The 14,627-nt window shown below is 46.4% G+C and overlaps 1 protein-coding gene across 4 annotated transcripts in view; it reads left to right on the plus strand.

Annotated features, from left to right (window-relative positions):
- Positions 1 to 14,627, plus strand: part of GDPD4 (glycerophosphodiester phosphodiesterase domain containing 4) — a 72,142-nt gene that overhangs the window by 21,175 nt on the left and 36,340 nt on the right. For 2 of the 4 annotated variants that reach the window (XM_090030723.1, XM_090030722.1), the window contains 4 exons: positions 3,983 to 4,050; positions 7,012 to 7,220; positions 7,920 to 8,023; positions 13,426 to 13,519. In XM_090030723.1, coding sequence (XP_089886849.1) covers positions 7,038 to 7,220; positions 7,920 to 8,023; positions 13,426 to 13,519 — 381 coding nt within the window. In that variant the 5' untranslated portion in view covers positions 3,983 to 4,050; positions 7,012 to 7,037. The remainder of the gene's footprint in view (positions 1 to 3,982; positions 4,051 to 7,011; positions 7,221 to 7,919; positions 8,024 to 13,425; positions 13,520 to 14,627) is intronic. The other 2 variants (XM_090030724.1, XM_090030725.1) reach the window with 1 other exon arrangement.

The following is a 14,627-nucleotide window of genomic DNA, read 5'->3' on the forward strand; positions in this document are numbered from 1 at the left end:
AGTGCAGGGTTAACCAGCAGGCAGCCCCACATTGTAGCACTCTCATGCCCCAGCCAGCCCCAGTTGCTGTTTACACGTGTGTGGCAACAGAGTAAATAACTCCACCATAGAATAGTACTTGTATTTAGCAGTACTAGCCTATGGCAGACTTAATTAGCTTACTCTGGCCTAATAGCTCCACTCATGTAGACGGTGATGTGCTTTCCTGTGGACCAAACTAAGTAACTCCTAAGTAAACCTCTGGTGTAGATCCACCCTGTTTGGTTAAATCTTATTGAAGTGGGTTCAAGCAGTGGCATAAAAATAAGACACCATGCCTAAAACACACACACTGTGCCTAAAACACACCTTGGACAGGGCTGGTCAGGCATCTGAGTTGTGGCGAGAGGGGATCTTATAGAAAGCAGGCTGCTGTAGGGTAATAGTGTACGTGTGTAAGAGAGTGAGAGAGAGAGCATGGGGGATGGAAGCACCAGAGACATTCAAAATAATACTTCCAACATGAGTAAAAAACCAGAAAAGGCCAAGTTAGAGCTTTGGACTGGTTGGGAAGAGTCTTGGGATCATGAGCAAAGAAACCGTCTCCTGCTGAGTGATTCTTTTGTTCTGGGAAACACGACTTTGTACCCTCTTTATATCCTGGTGTTCAGGTAACACCAGGCCCCAGCCTCAGGTCTTCCTCCGACGTGTAAGAACACAAATTGGCACAGCGCTGGCACAAAGGGGTAATGATATCGCCTGTCCTTCACTTAAGGTTAAGTAGCTAGTTTGAGATGTATTTGCCTTGGAATATGTGGGAGTGGGTTATGTGTCCGTGAGCACCCTCCCACGCCCCCAGCCAGGTACTTATGTAATGGACCAAATTGTCCAGGGTAAACCGGTGTGTCTCTGTTGGGGTGTAGCAGAGCTATGCCAAGTTTACGCCTGATGCCGATCAAGACTCAGTCATTTAAAGGGTTTATTAATCCCTTGAAATGGACCGATCCTTGCAGGTGAGCCAGCGTGGCGCGCTCTGGCACTCTGATAGGAATGCGCGTGGCAGGGGAGTTCTTTGTTCGTTGGGCAACAGTTATTGGGAACCATTAGGAGGGAAAACCAGGTCTCCAGGCAAAGAAAGAGAAGTGCTAAGGTAAGCAGAGACCGTGGGTTGAGGGACACAAGCTGTGAAGTGACTGTAGAGTCTGCAGCAGGGGGAGATCAAAACCGCACCTAGAAAGTAGGAAAAAATAGTGAAAGAGCCATGCCACGGGAAGCAGCAACGAACTGCAACGACATCTTAGGGTTGAGAGGGGACCGCACGTGATCTAGTGGTGTGATGGGGCTCTCAAATACCCCGTGAATACTGGTTTGTGAAGGTGAACTATAGGCTGGGGAGCTAATGTCAGACCCCCGAGAGGTAGCCCTTCATTCCCTACTGCTCAGCCCAGGCACAAAAGCCTGTTAGGCAGCAGTAGGGAGGACTTGATTTTAATATTAGTAAAACTTATGAAGGGTTCTCCAGCATTGTCCGCTTGCCAGTCTCCAGGACAGGATGTTGGGCTAGAGGAGCCTTTGGTCTGGCCTGTATGGCTGGTCTTATGTTGTCATTTGTCAAGACAGACTTGGGCTCCTTTCCACCCAACACACAGAGATTAAGCACTTAAGTAGTTTGCTTACCTGGAGCCTGAGCACCCTGAGTATTCGTGTTTTCAGCTGCTTAAACAATGTGATATTTAGTTGAGGCCTAATTCCTTGTATGTGACTAACATCCCACCAGAGTCATAGGGGTAGGTTGCAGAGACTTCATGAGGCTCCCCAGATTTGTAGATGTGGGGGCTCCAAAACCACCTTGAGAATGCAGAAACACAGGCTCAATTTAAGCAGTGTTCATCAGGCAAGTTGCCACTTTTGTTTAAATATCTGACCCTGCACCCATGGCAAAATGGTCACTTGTTTTGATGGTTCAGGATCAGGCCCTAAGGCCATGGACACACAAAGCTCCTACACACATGTAGGGAGCCTGCTCCGATGCACTGGAAATCCAGCGTGTTGGAGCAGACTTGATGAATCGAGTCTGCTGGAGCGCAGAAATTAATGCGCTCCAGCAGACTCTCGTGTCATGTGTATCAGTGTCTCCGTGCTGAAAAATGGTGGCAGGGTGCTTTGAACTAAAGCTCATTCGGTGAGCTTTGGTTCGAAGTGCCCCACTGGCATTTTTTAGCAGGGGGTGCTGATACCTGTGACGCTTGGGTGCTTTTAATGAGCATGGGTCACTAATTAAAGCACTCCCCCACATGCCTTCCAGAGCATATGTAAAAATGCCGAGGATGTGCTATTGTTGATGTAATTTAAATCACACCGCTACTGTCCTGGACTGGCTTCCACACTAGGTACTAGGGATTGTCTCACTATTGGGCGGCAGAGAGCTGAGAATAGTCTCTTTGCATTGAGGAAAAGGTTATTTCAAGTTAGAAATGGACACACAACACCTACAGTACAGTGGTGTGACTGACACCAGTGTAGATTTGCCCCTGATTTTCCCTGGGATAACTCTGTAACCACATTTGAATCAGCTACGTTGGTTTCGGGTTATAAGCTGTGTGTCTGATCCTTTTTATCACAGGATAAGGCTAGGTTACACTTGTATGTACAGTGTGTCCCGGCCCCAGGTAAAGGTTGAGTTAAACCTGAGCAATGACCTAATTCCATAGTATTCAGGAGTAAGAAGTGGCACCTAATGGAAAAATGCCAATGAGAGAAGCTGTGCGAATGGAATAAGAGCATTACATCTATTGCCATCTCCCTGGATCGGTAGAAAGCAGGGCAGGGTAGCACCTTAGAGACTAACTGATGCACAGAGGGAAGAGCTTTCTTAGGCAGCAACTTACTTCATCAGATGCTGTGAAAACATTGTGGACAAGCTGACATCTGTCTCCTGGGTGGAGATAAGTCACACCTGCCTGTAATCACATGGTGCACTGCATGGACTGTGTAAAGAATGAATCATGGTGTTCAGGGCTGTCTGTGATATTCGGTATCTGCCTTAAAGCTACAGACTCTGGAGCAAACGGGATTACTTGAGCATCTCAGCTTTTGTGGAAAAAAAAATCATTTCTGGCTTTGGGCTGCCTATAGATGTGCTAGTTCTCATTCTAATTAGAACATGTTGGAGCAGACTTAATTAATGAGGATTTACTTGATTAATCAAGTCTGCTCCATGTTCTAATTAGAACGCTCCAGCATTGCCTCATTGTCACGTATATTAAGCCCTCCTGAATTTTAAACAGGCTGTTGGGGTCCTTTAACTAAAGCTTGTCAAATGAGCTTTAGTTAAAACACCCCTGCAGCCATTTCAACACATGGAAGGCTTAATACACGTGATGGTGAGCTGTTTTAATTACAGTGGCTGTTGGGAAACTGCTCTAATTAAAAGGGACCATCCCCACCCCCGGGCACATGTACATGTATCCTTGGTGTTTGCAGAATAAAACTTGACTATATGACCTGAGTATAAACTAAATGCAAACACTGGCAAGCATACAAGAATGAAAACATTATTAATTTGTAAAAATGGAGTGAGTTAAATAATCAGTCTCCTGGTTTCTGTGGCCTGGCTTCTGATTTCTGAATGCTTGGCATTGATCATGCTGTAATAACACATTTGTTTTATTTCAAGTTTTGCTTGCAACGCATAGAGACACAGGCAGCTTGGATTCCTACCACTGCTGCAGCGATTAGTTTATCATAGAGGACTTCAAGCAGAGTTGGGCAAATTATTTGTGACAAACAAATTTGATCTCTCACTGGTTGCAAAGTTTCCATGAACCCAACCGGATGTTTTTGAACTGATACACTATTGCCAATAATCTACCAGATAATTTCTGCCAACAAACTTTGGTCTCTAGGTCACTTGCAAGCAGTTCATTGCATGGGGATTGCATAATGAGGGAGACTGTAAATTGCACATTTCTGTGTTAATGATGATGATGGGTCTATTTTATAGATGAAATAAGGCTGAATCTTGCAGGAGACGAGCAGGAGCCTTGCATTTCTGCATGCAGATCTGCCTAGGTAATATGGCGTGAGTAACACACCGAGCTATCCAATGTAACAAGAAACCTTTTATCAGCTACATCAGCGCTCTGGAGAGACGCTTCTTAATGACGCCTCTTGTTACTTCAAGAGGACTGTTTTCTTGCGTTATGCTCTTATTACCGTCTTGGTGCAAAAACGATTCTTTCACTGGTTTGCAGTGCCGTGCCATTGGCATTGCTTTTGCTGAAGTCAGTTCACATATTTGGAATTATTCCTGAAGTTGCTTGCTTAACATTCAACCTATTAGTTGATCTCCTGTGTCAGTGACTCTCAACTGCGGTGTTGTGGCACCTTGGGGTGCTATGAGTCTTTCAAAAGGGGCATTGAATGTACTTTGCTGGGAGCCCAGTTCCCACACCTCAAAAAAGATATAGAAGAACTAGAGAAGGTCCAGAGAATGGCAGCAAGGATGGGCAGAGATATGGAGGGACTTCCATAGGAGAAGAGACTAAAGAGGCCGGGCCTATTCAATATAGACAGAGACGCTTGAGAAGGGACGTGATGAGGGTTTACAAAAACTAAATGGCACAGAGAAAATAAACAGGGATTTATTATTTGCTAACTCTCACAATAACCAGTGGGTGCATCTACACAAGACACAACATCACTGTAGTGATGAGGTACGGCGACATAGCATCGGTGGGCATGAACTGTAATGCCAATGCTACGGTGCGGTAGTAATGCGCTATTGTGCAGTAGGGTCAGAAATGACCCATGCACCACTGGGACTGCGTAGTCATTTAGTACTTGCTTCAGCTTTAGCAACTGTTAAATCGGGAGGACAGGTGTAGACGCACCCAGTAGGTAGTAAGTTAAAAACTAACAAAAGGAAGTGCTTTTCCATACAGTGTGTCATTAAAGCGTGAAAGTCTTTGCCACAAGATGCAATGGATGTGGACAGTTTAGCCGTATTCAAAAAGGGGTTGGGTATGTTCTTGGAGGAAAGGGGCATCAGTAGCTGTTGAGCACAGGAGTTAGGGAGGCAGCCTCTGAACCAGAACTTCCTAGACCTTAAATGCTGGGAGCTGCAGGTGTGCGAGGAACAGTAGAAAAAGCCCTGGTCATCCCCAGTTCGCTCTCCACCCTTGAAATAGCTAAAGCAAAAATTGCGAGATGGTTTACTACATCTGGAGTTGTTTGCTGGAGAAGACAGCTTAATTTCTCTCTGTTTGAGAAATGTATCGATTTCTGCAAGCACGGTAATAAATAGGTTCTCCTTATGTCATTACATAAAGAATATTTTAATAGATAGTGGATAGTATCTTCCAAAGCTCCTAGACAGGCTGGGCAACATCTTTTATCCCTCAGGATGGAAAATCTATATCCAGCCAAAACAGCTGTGGGCATCTGTTTGATCCTGAGTCTAGTCAAAGAGGAGTGCCGTTTGTCATTGAGATCCAACTGTAAATACCTTTCTGCCCCCCGATCTAATTTCCAAAGAGTATATGAAGGGGCAATGCAAGCTGCCCTAGCCACTGCAAAATCATTCTGGCTGGCAATATCTTGAATCCTCTGGAAAACATGAACTTTTTCTATGGGGGGGAGAAAGATCTTTATCTTTGAGATAGTATCCCATCCCAGAAAGTGCAAAAGTGCAGGAAAGAAAAGCTAACCAGGGTGATTGGGGAGGAGGGGGATTATGAATATCTTCCATGTAGCATAATTTAAGCAGACGAGATGGTAAAAGGGGCAGCATTTTAAACCAAAATCGTGCCATTGTAATAATAATATTAGTTAAAATAGAATCCATTCCTGTCTCTCATCTCAAAAAAAATGCAGGAGTTGAGGGAGGAAGGGCCAGAAGAGCCCTAAGAAACTCGTTCTGAGGTATGTCTGCACCGTTACTAGCAACATAACCCCATACTTCAGCGCCATATAAGATCTGAAAGGTAACTTTGGCTTTATATGCTGATATAGGCGCGTGGACTGATCGCCCTTCCGTGGTTTCATAACATTTCTTTATAGACCCTGAATCTCAAAGTTGCTTGTTCAAAAAGGCATCCATGCTTCCTGTAGCCCATCTATCGGTGCATGGACCTCTTTCTGAGGATGCTGTGTTCATTGAAAACAATGGCCTGGCTATGTAACCTGGCTGCTAGTGCACACAAAACCCAACTCATATTCAAAATGGTAAAGCTCAGTTCAAACAGGTTGTTACAGTGAAAACAAGCACAAAGAGCCCCTGCTCTGTTGACCATGTTTATCCATGGAGATATGCAGGTATGCACCAACAAGTTTGTCACATGAACAGGGCTATAGTTATTATCTCCTTTCTCCGCTAGCACAAACCAATGTTAACGTATTGTGGCTGGACTTTAGGGCCTGGGATGCTCTTTCCAGGCCTATCTTCCTATTTCCAGCATCCTTGCCTATTGCATGCATTGGCCTTTTCCACGCTCCGAACTGTTGCATGGGCTTACTGCATCAAGATTTTGTGGAGTATTAAAATTTGGTTGTGGGCTTAGTTTTGTGGTCTTGTTCAAGCTGCTTCGAAGTGGCTCAAAACATAAAAGCAAAGCTAATTTGCAACATGTTTAGAATGCTGCAAAATTGTTTGCATTTTTTTCCCAAAAATTTTCATGAGGATTTTCACTTTGGTAATGAAAAAAATCAAAATGTTCTTTAAAAATAATTTTTTTGGGGGAAATGATTCTTTCACCATTTTAGTAGACTTTCCCTCACCAATTTTCATTGTGGGAGTGGGAAAAAGTAAAAATATACCAACGAGTAAGCTGTACGCAGTCATTCCTATAGGCCAGGTAGTGTGTTGTTGTTTGACTTTCAGTGCAAATTAGTTGTTAAAGAACCACTGAGGAGGTCTCAGGGGCAGGGGAGTGGGCACGTGCGCAGCCATCTGAGGGCATAACTGTGCATGCTATGTGATGTGAGTTGCCCTGCGAGGCAGGAAGCCCTCTGAGAGCTTGGATCTTCTTTCAGAGAGACGATGAGATAAGCCCTCTCCAATGGACCATAGTACCATCAACTTCAAGCAGCTCAAGCTGGGCAAGCTGAAGGTGGTACGGCGGCGCTTGCTCCAGAGGTATGAACACCAGCCTTTCATCTCCTGCCTGGCTGGGCTCTACAGCTGCCGGTGGAAGCGGTACCAGCGCAAGAAGGTTGAGCCAGGAAAATGCTGCTGCAAAATGGTATGTTTGCCCAACCCCATTGCAAGCTTTCATTCGCTTGCTGGGACAAGGCCACCCCACAGTTTCTTCTGCAGGGGGTAGGGGGCTAATGATTTACATTCAATGATCCTACTAGGGTTGAGATAGAAAGGGGATAGGCTAGCATTTGGTCCCAGCTGCTTGGTTTGCTGTAGACATGTTTGCACAGGATAGGATGGCATGGCACCATGAAAGGGCCCTACCATACTTGGAACAGAAGCTGTCTTCTTGTTCTCGGTCGTACAGGGCTTAGCGCAGTTCAGGTCCTGGGCCATGACTGGCCTGCCTAGGTGTTGACCACGATCCAGCTAGTCCCAAGTGTGACAGCAGGAAAGAGTTACAGGGGTCGTTGTCTGCCCAAGCTGAACAAGAAACTCTGCCAGAGCACGTGTTATATCTCCCAGTAAAGAGGTTATGCAAAGGAAAGAAACAAATAGGTTAAATCCGAGGAGGACGTTCCAACAATGGGATTTTGGGGGAAGTCAGCAGAGGTCCCAGTTACTTGCGTGATCTAGGAAAAGCACTGACGAGTGCACTGTGGGGGATGTTTTCGGAGTTGGAGGAGCGGACTCTACACAGCTGTGTCCCTCTCTCACCTGGGGAGCCAACGGAGGTTTGCACACACGTGCCTGGTGCTGCATAGGTAAGGTTTAACCACCTGGCCTCTCTTTCTCTCCCCAGTGGGAGTGTGTGTTTTTCCCAGTTCTCATTGGAGCATTCTGCCTTTCCTTGGTCTTTTTGTACATGTGGGGGGAAGCGAAGAATGACTACAACAACTTTGACTGGTAAGTGCCACGGTTCTGCCCTTTTAAATGAGGTTTTCTATAGCTATTTGTCTGAGATCACGGAGCACAGACTAATGGGCAGAGAGCATGAAGCTGTCTATCAGGAACGCCTGAGGTCTGGTCTCTGCTGTGTAACTTCATATGTGACCTGGGATGAGTCACTTTGGGCCTGGCCCAAACAAGGTGTCTTGAAAGGGAGCTGAGAACACAGCATTTCCTGGGAGAGGGTTGGCATTTTTGACCCTTAACCAACATATGCATCAGCTTCCCTATCTGTAAACGGAGGCTCGTTCTTTCTTCTCCCTTCCAACAGTGAGGATTAGTTATTTAATGTACCCAGGGCCTTTGGAAGGGATTGAATATCGCGTATTATTCTGAGGATGCCTCAAGGGTCCAGCTGTTTCTGGCTTAATGACTGTCTCAGGGTGACTACGTTCTGTGGCACAAGGCCAAGGTGTTTTTTTTCAGGAACCAAGCTACAAAGCCAAAAGCTGTGGTGGCTTTTAGCATCGTGTGCTGCTCTTGCCAGGTTACCCAGATGTATTGTCAGTGGGCTGTGGTGGTGCTGGTTGGACTGAAATGCTTACAGTGTAAAGGGCAATATTGTTCGTACATGGTGTGTGAGGCAGACTCCTAATTCTGTGTTTAGGAAGGGGCCTGATTTTCTAGGTGTGCTGAGCATCTCGACTGTGCTTGGCTACAGCACAGAGGTACGCATGGGGATGCAGGAAACTAATGTCAGGTCCTCAAGGGAAAAAATCTGGGTCATGGATTATAAATGAAACAGAAATAAGATCTCTCTGGAGGCCAAAATGATCTGTCCAATATGCTTCTCAATTAACTGAATGTAGATGTCTAACACTACTCAATTATGCCGGGGACAGTCAATTAACTATCCCCAGCCTAATCCCACTGATCCTTCCTTCTCTTTCCTCCCTTCCTGTCCTTTCCTCACTACCATGTATTCTTCCTTTCCCTGTGGCTCTGTCAGACTCCTCACCTGTGAATATCTTGTATATCTTCCATGGTTTCCAAGCTGAACTGGGTGGTTCCCCCCTCCCAGTGGAAATTGTGATTTGTGTTATACCAGTATCTGAAGCACTTTAATTTTCAGGGTCCCATTCTACCTGGTGTTGTATGCACGTAGTGAGAGGTAGTCCCAGCCCTGAAAAGCTTCCAGCCCAAACTGCCAGGAAACCCCATCTCCGTTGGGCAATGGAGGACCCAAGATGTAATGAGTGATTTGCTTAGGAGGTCTCTGATGGAGCCAGGAATGGAGTCCAGATGTGCTGAGTCCCAGCCTAGTGCCCTAACCATGAGAGCATCCATCCTATTGCATGCAAATAGTCAAGCATCGCAATCGCTCTGGGGCCAGGAGACCTGCTAGCTAGTAGGGGAAGGGGAATGAAGGAGGGAAAGGGACCGAAAGACTCTCTTTTACCCCTTCTCCTTTGTCTTGACATGTTTCCGCTTCATCTATTAAAGAGCTGAGCTGGCAATTTAGGATTTGTCCGTTTGACTGCCTAGCACAGCAAAGCAGTGGGATTACCACAGCCAGCCAGCGTAGGGAGATTTGCATATTCATGGTACAAGTATTGAGAAATAATCAGATGATGATTATGCAAATCCTTGCACTCTGCAGTATACATATAGTGATGATGTAAATCAGGTAGCTAGAGCCAATCAGAATTAAATGAACTCCAGGGTTATGGGTTAAATGACTGTCACTCATCTATGCCTTTGGGTCAGTACCTGCAAGGAAACCCCCTTCTCACCCCTCACCTGGACATTTGTAGCTTATTTAGCTCATCCGCTTGTCACGTGGCTCCTTTTCAAATAAACAGAAGGTCCTTGTGCCTTTCCCCACTCAGGCTTGGAGCTGACTGAGGCATGGACTAGCTTCACCATGGGAAAAAACAATCTCATCCAGCCACCAGGGCCAAGTTCCTGGACCACTTGGAAGAACAGCTGGCTTCTGCTGCAGTTGTGGTGCCATGCCTGGTACCCCAAAGATAGAGCCGTGCCCTGCTGAAAAAATCATTTGCAGCACTGTTGGGATCTCTCTTCTAACCCTTTGCTGTGACCAGGCCACCCCTCTCTTTAATCTTCCTTCTCTTTTCTGTTGTATGAAATAGAAGCTGCTTGTCTTCACTTTCATGCACAGCTTATCCCCACCCCGTGTGTTTTTCCCCATCCTCTGTTATCAGCTCCTATCTTTGATCACCCATGGTACTGTTTGTTTTTTTTGCTTTGTCTCATGGGTGGAAGAGCCCCTTATACACATCTGCAGAAATGATGCTTTCTGCTCCTTCAACCTCCCCCCTCCAACACCCTTTCTGGCTGGGATGCCTATAGACGTTTGACAACTGCTCTGCCATCCCATTGCTTCTTTGTACTCTCCCATCTATCTGTACCCATGTGTTTTTTTGTATCATTAGACTGTAAGCCAGGGGTGGGCACAATGCATCCCCCGGGCTGGATGTGGTCTGCCGGCCATTCTATCTGGCCTGCGGGCCCCCTAAAAAATTTAGAAAATTAATATTTATCTGCCCCAGGCTGCCTGTCATGCAGCCCTCAATGGCTTGCCAAAACTCAGTAAGTGGTTCTCCGCCCGAAATAATTGCCCTCCCCTGCTGTAAGCTCTCTGGGGCAGGGATCTTTGTTTGTACAGCGCCTGGCACATTGGGTCTTGGTCTGTTTTTACTTCCTCTAGTTACAGCTGGTTGGTATATGTTCTGATATATGTTTTTACATTTCGGTCAGAAAACATTGATTGTGGGAATTAGCAGAGGTCATTGCAGGACCACTGGCACGGCTATACAAGCACTCGTGGTGCCCTGGTGTGGTGCCAGAGGACTGGAAGAGGGCCAACGTGGTTCCCATCTTCAAAAGGGGAAGAAGGAGGACCCAAGAAACTATAGGCCTGTTAGTCTTACCTCAGTCCTGGGGAAGCTCTTTGACAAAATTATCCAGGAGCACATCTATGAGGGATCAGCAGGGGAGATTATGCTTAGGGGCAACCAACACGGGTTCATTAGAGGCAGGTCCTGTCAGACCAACCTGGTGGTCTTCTACGACCAGGTCACAAAACCTTGGAGACAGGTGTCGCAGTGGATGTAGCCTTTCTGGACTTTCGGAAGGCCTTCGACACTGTCTCTCACCCCGTTCTCATTAAGAAACTGGGGGACTGTGGTGTCACCACCTGCACAATCAGAAGAGTCGCTAACTGGCGGGAGGGCCGCACCCAGAGACTGGTGGTGAACGGGTCATTTTTGACCTGCAGGGATGTGGGCAGTGGGGTACCGCAGGGCTCAGTCCTCAGGCCTGCACTGTTCAACATCTTCATCAGCAACTTGGACGAGGGGGTAAAAAGCACCCTGTTCAAATCTGCTGATGACACTAAGATGTGGGGGGATGTGGGCACACTAGAAGGGAGGAATAGGCTGCAATCAGACCTAGACAGGTTACAGGGGTGGGCGGATGAGAACAGGATGGGATTCAACACTGACAAGTGCAAGGTGCTGCACCTGGGGAGGAAGAACCAGCACCATACCTACAGGCTGGGGACTCCCTTCTTGTCAGGGCAGAGGCAGAAAAGGATCTTGGGGTCATCATTGATGCCAAGATGAACATGGGCCGGCAGTGTGGGGATGCAGTCAGGAAGGCCAACCGTACCTTGTCATGCATCCACAGATGCATCTCGAGCAGGTCCAAAGAGGTGATCCTTCCCCTCTATGCGGCACTGGTCAGGCCGCAGCTGGAGTACTGCGTCCAGCTCTGGGCACCGCACTTCAAGAGGGATGTGGACAACATGGAGAGGGTCCAGAGGAGGCCACTTGCATGATCAGGGGGCAGCAGGGCAGGCCCTACGAGGAGAGGGGACAGGACCTGAACCTGTTCAGCCTCCACAAGAGAAGGCTGAGAGGGGATCTGGTGGCTGCCTACAAACTTGCCAAGGGGGACTGCAGGCAATGGGAAAGTCCCTGCTCCCCTAAGCACTACCGGAATAATGGCCATAAGTTGACCGAGAGTAGATTCAGGTTAGCTATCAGGAGGCACTACTTCACGGTCAGGGTGGCTAGGGGCTGGAACCAACTTCCAAGGGTGGTGGTGCTTGCCCCTACCCTGGGGGTCTTCAGAAGGAGGCTAGACAATCACCTAGCCAGGGGCATTTGACCCCAGCATCCTTTCCTGCCCATGGCAGGGGGGTCAGACTTGACGATCTACTTAGGTCCCTTCCAACCCTACCAACTATGAAACTACGAAACTATTTGGGAGCAACATGCATGAGTTTCAATGAGGATGGGACCTCTGGCCTCAACAAGAGAGACATCCGTTCCCAAACAGCATACAGCTAGGGTGTCAAACTCGCCCTGAGCTCCATGCCCCACCTGAATGACAGGGCTCCTTCTGGGCCAGATCTGGGGTGCCAGGGGGTGAAGCAGTGTTGGAGGTCCAGGGATGGTGGAAGTGGTGGGCACTGATGGCCGTGTCTGGCAGGGCCCCTGGGTCCTGGGGCAGGCCACACCTTTCTCTAACCACATCCCCAACTCTTGGTAGCCGGCTCCTAGCCCGGTGGGCCGGATGCCACATGTTTGACACTCCCGGCCTATATCATTAAGATATCCCTAATGGAAAGTCGTGGTTTTTCACCGAAGTCTCCCTTACGTTAGGTGAATATTTTAGCTCCTTGCCTATTGGATTTTCTGGGATGTACTGGCTGTATATTTTTCTTTCTCGGGTTGATCTCAAGGGAGAGAGAGAATTTTTGTAATTTCAAGCAATCCTGGGATGGAAATGTAGTTTCTAGTTGAACCTAGGAACGACTACTACTAACATGTAATGGAAAGCAGTACTTCTTCTGAAGGTGAAAGCCTGAATTTCCTGCTTCCAAGCAATGGACAGCATTTATTTGTAAGATATCGACGGCTAAACTAACGTGGAGATGAAGTTTGTGTGGAGGAATTCAGGATGTTGGGGTTGTATGTTCCAATATTTTGTAGCATATCAAAAGTCATCATCATCATTGGCAGCCATTGGCCTTGGGAGACCAGGGAGATGGTGCCTTTGGTGGGTCACCAGGTACCACCACAGCTTCTTGAATGGCTGAGGAGTCCAATACATGGACTACAAGACAAGAAATACTTTATTGAATCAGCTTGCAGGTTTGCAGGATCAGGAAGCAGTGTACAGGGCTACTTTTTATCTCTACCTTGTTATTTGAAAGTGCTTTGGTTGCACATGGAAATGGGGTTCCTGTAACTAGAAGATACTTGGTTGTATTTCTTTTTGAGGGCTGACTGGAGGGGATGGAAAGGATGGTTTTTCTTATTGAACTCTACCTAGTTAAATGTAATACTAAATAATTTCACCAAATTTACAAGATTTTCTTGTTTTTTTAGGTATAACTATGGAAATTTAGGCTTCTGGTTTCTCTGGTCTGTTGTCCTTCTGATTTTGGCTTCAGTCTTTTTTATATACATTGCCCTCTTACTGGTAAGTAGCATTACTTGTGAACAAATCTCTGGTCTGACAACTAGTTCTGGGCCAAGCAAATGGGTGTTGGATCTGGATGTAGCATAGGCTAAGGTGTTTGGCACCTTTAACATTTTCAAATGTTTTAGCACTGTGAGACAATGGTACTACATTGCAAGAAGAGTCACTGTCGTCTTCCTACCTTGAGCTAGAAACTTCAGTATAGGAAGGAAAGCATTCTCCCTAACAATGCTTTGCCGCTTCTTGCTCTCCTGTAGAGTTTCTAAACACCAACACTTCCATATATATGTGTGTGTGTGTCTATATATGTGTATATATATGTGTATGTATGTGTGTGTGTGTGTGTGTGTGTGTGTGTGTGTGTATTAGTGTTTCATTTTAATCACAGAAAAATGTGGGTTCTGGGTTACCTTTTTAATCCAAAAATAGGGATATTTTTTTAGCAAAGAAAACCAGGATCCCTCCTAACCACAAACTTTCCCATCCCCTCTTCTGCCTCGTACCACACTACAAATTTATGCAATGATGGCCCACCACTTCACAAACTGCCCCCCCTGAAATTTATGGCCACAGTGCCAAAAATCACAAGGCCATCACCCTCCAAAATTACATGAGTTTTCCTCTGATCTCCTGACATTTTCCTCCATTGCAGGGGGGCAGCTTTACAAACCTGCCTCTCTTGAGAGATTGCTGCTTATTATTCCCCTGAGATTTCTCCCTTTTTTGCCAAAAAAAATGCCACCTTCTGGATCCAGAACCAAAATCCAAGAAGTTGTTTGAGTTCCAGAGATCAAAGCCTGAATTGGTTCCCTGTACTGCGCACCCCCCTCTCCCCACTGATTAATTCCAGGGATCTGGATCTGAGGTTAGCTTGGACTTGGACTTGATGCTCTGCACTGTTTTTATTGCATTGTTTTCTTAGGTAGCAGCTTATCTATTGAATGAATACCCTGTGTTGTGGCGAGGACAAATATATGAAACACTCTGACAGACAAAGCTCTTTGGGTGAATCTGATATCTTTTATTAAACCAACTTAAATAGATGAAAAACAATTATTAAGCAAGCTTTCAGGTTCAAAAACCCAACCCCTCGTGTGCTTAATAACTG

The sequence above is a fragment of the Crocodylus siamensis genome, chromosome 1 (assembly GCF_052110815.1).
Source record: "Crocodylus siamensis isolate JL-2025a chromosome 1, ASM5211081v1, whole genome shotgun sequence".
In the NCBI taxonomy this organism is placed as follows: Eukaryota; Metazoa; Chordata; order Crocodylia; family Crocodylidae; genus Crocodylus; species Crocodylus siamensis.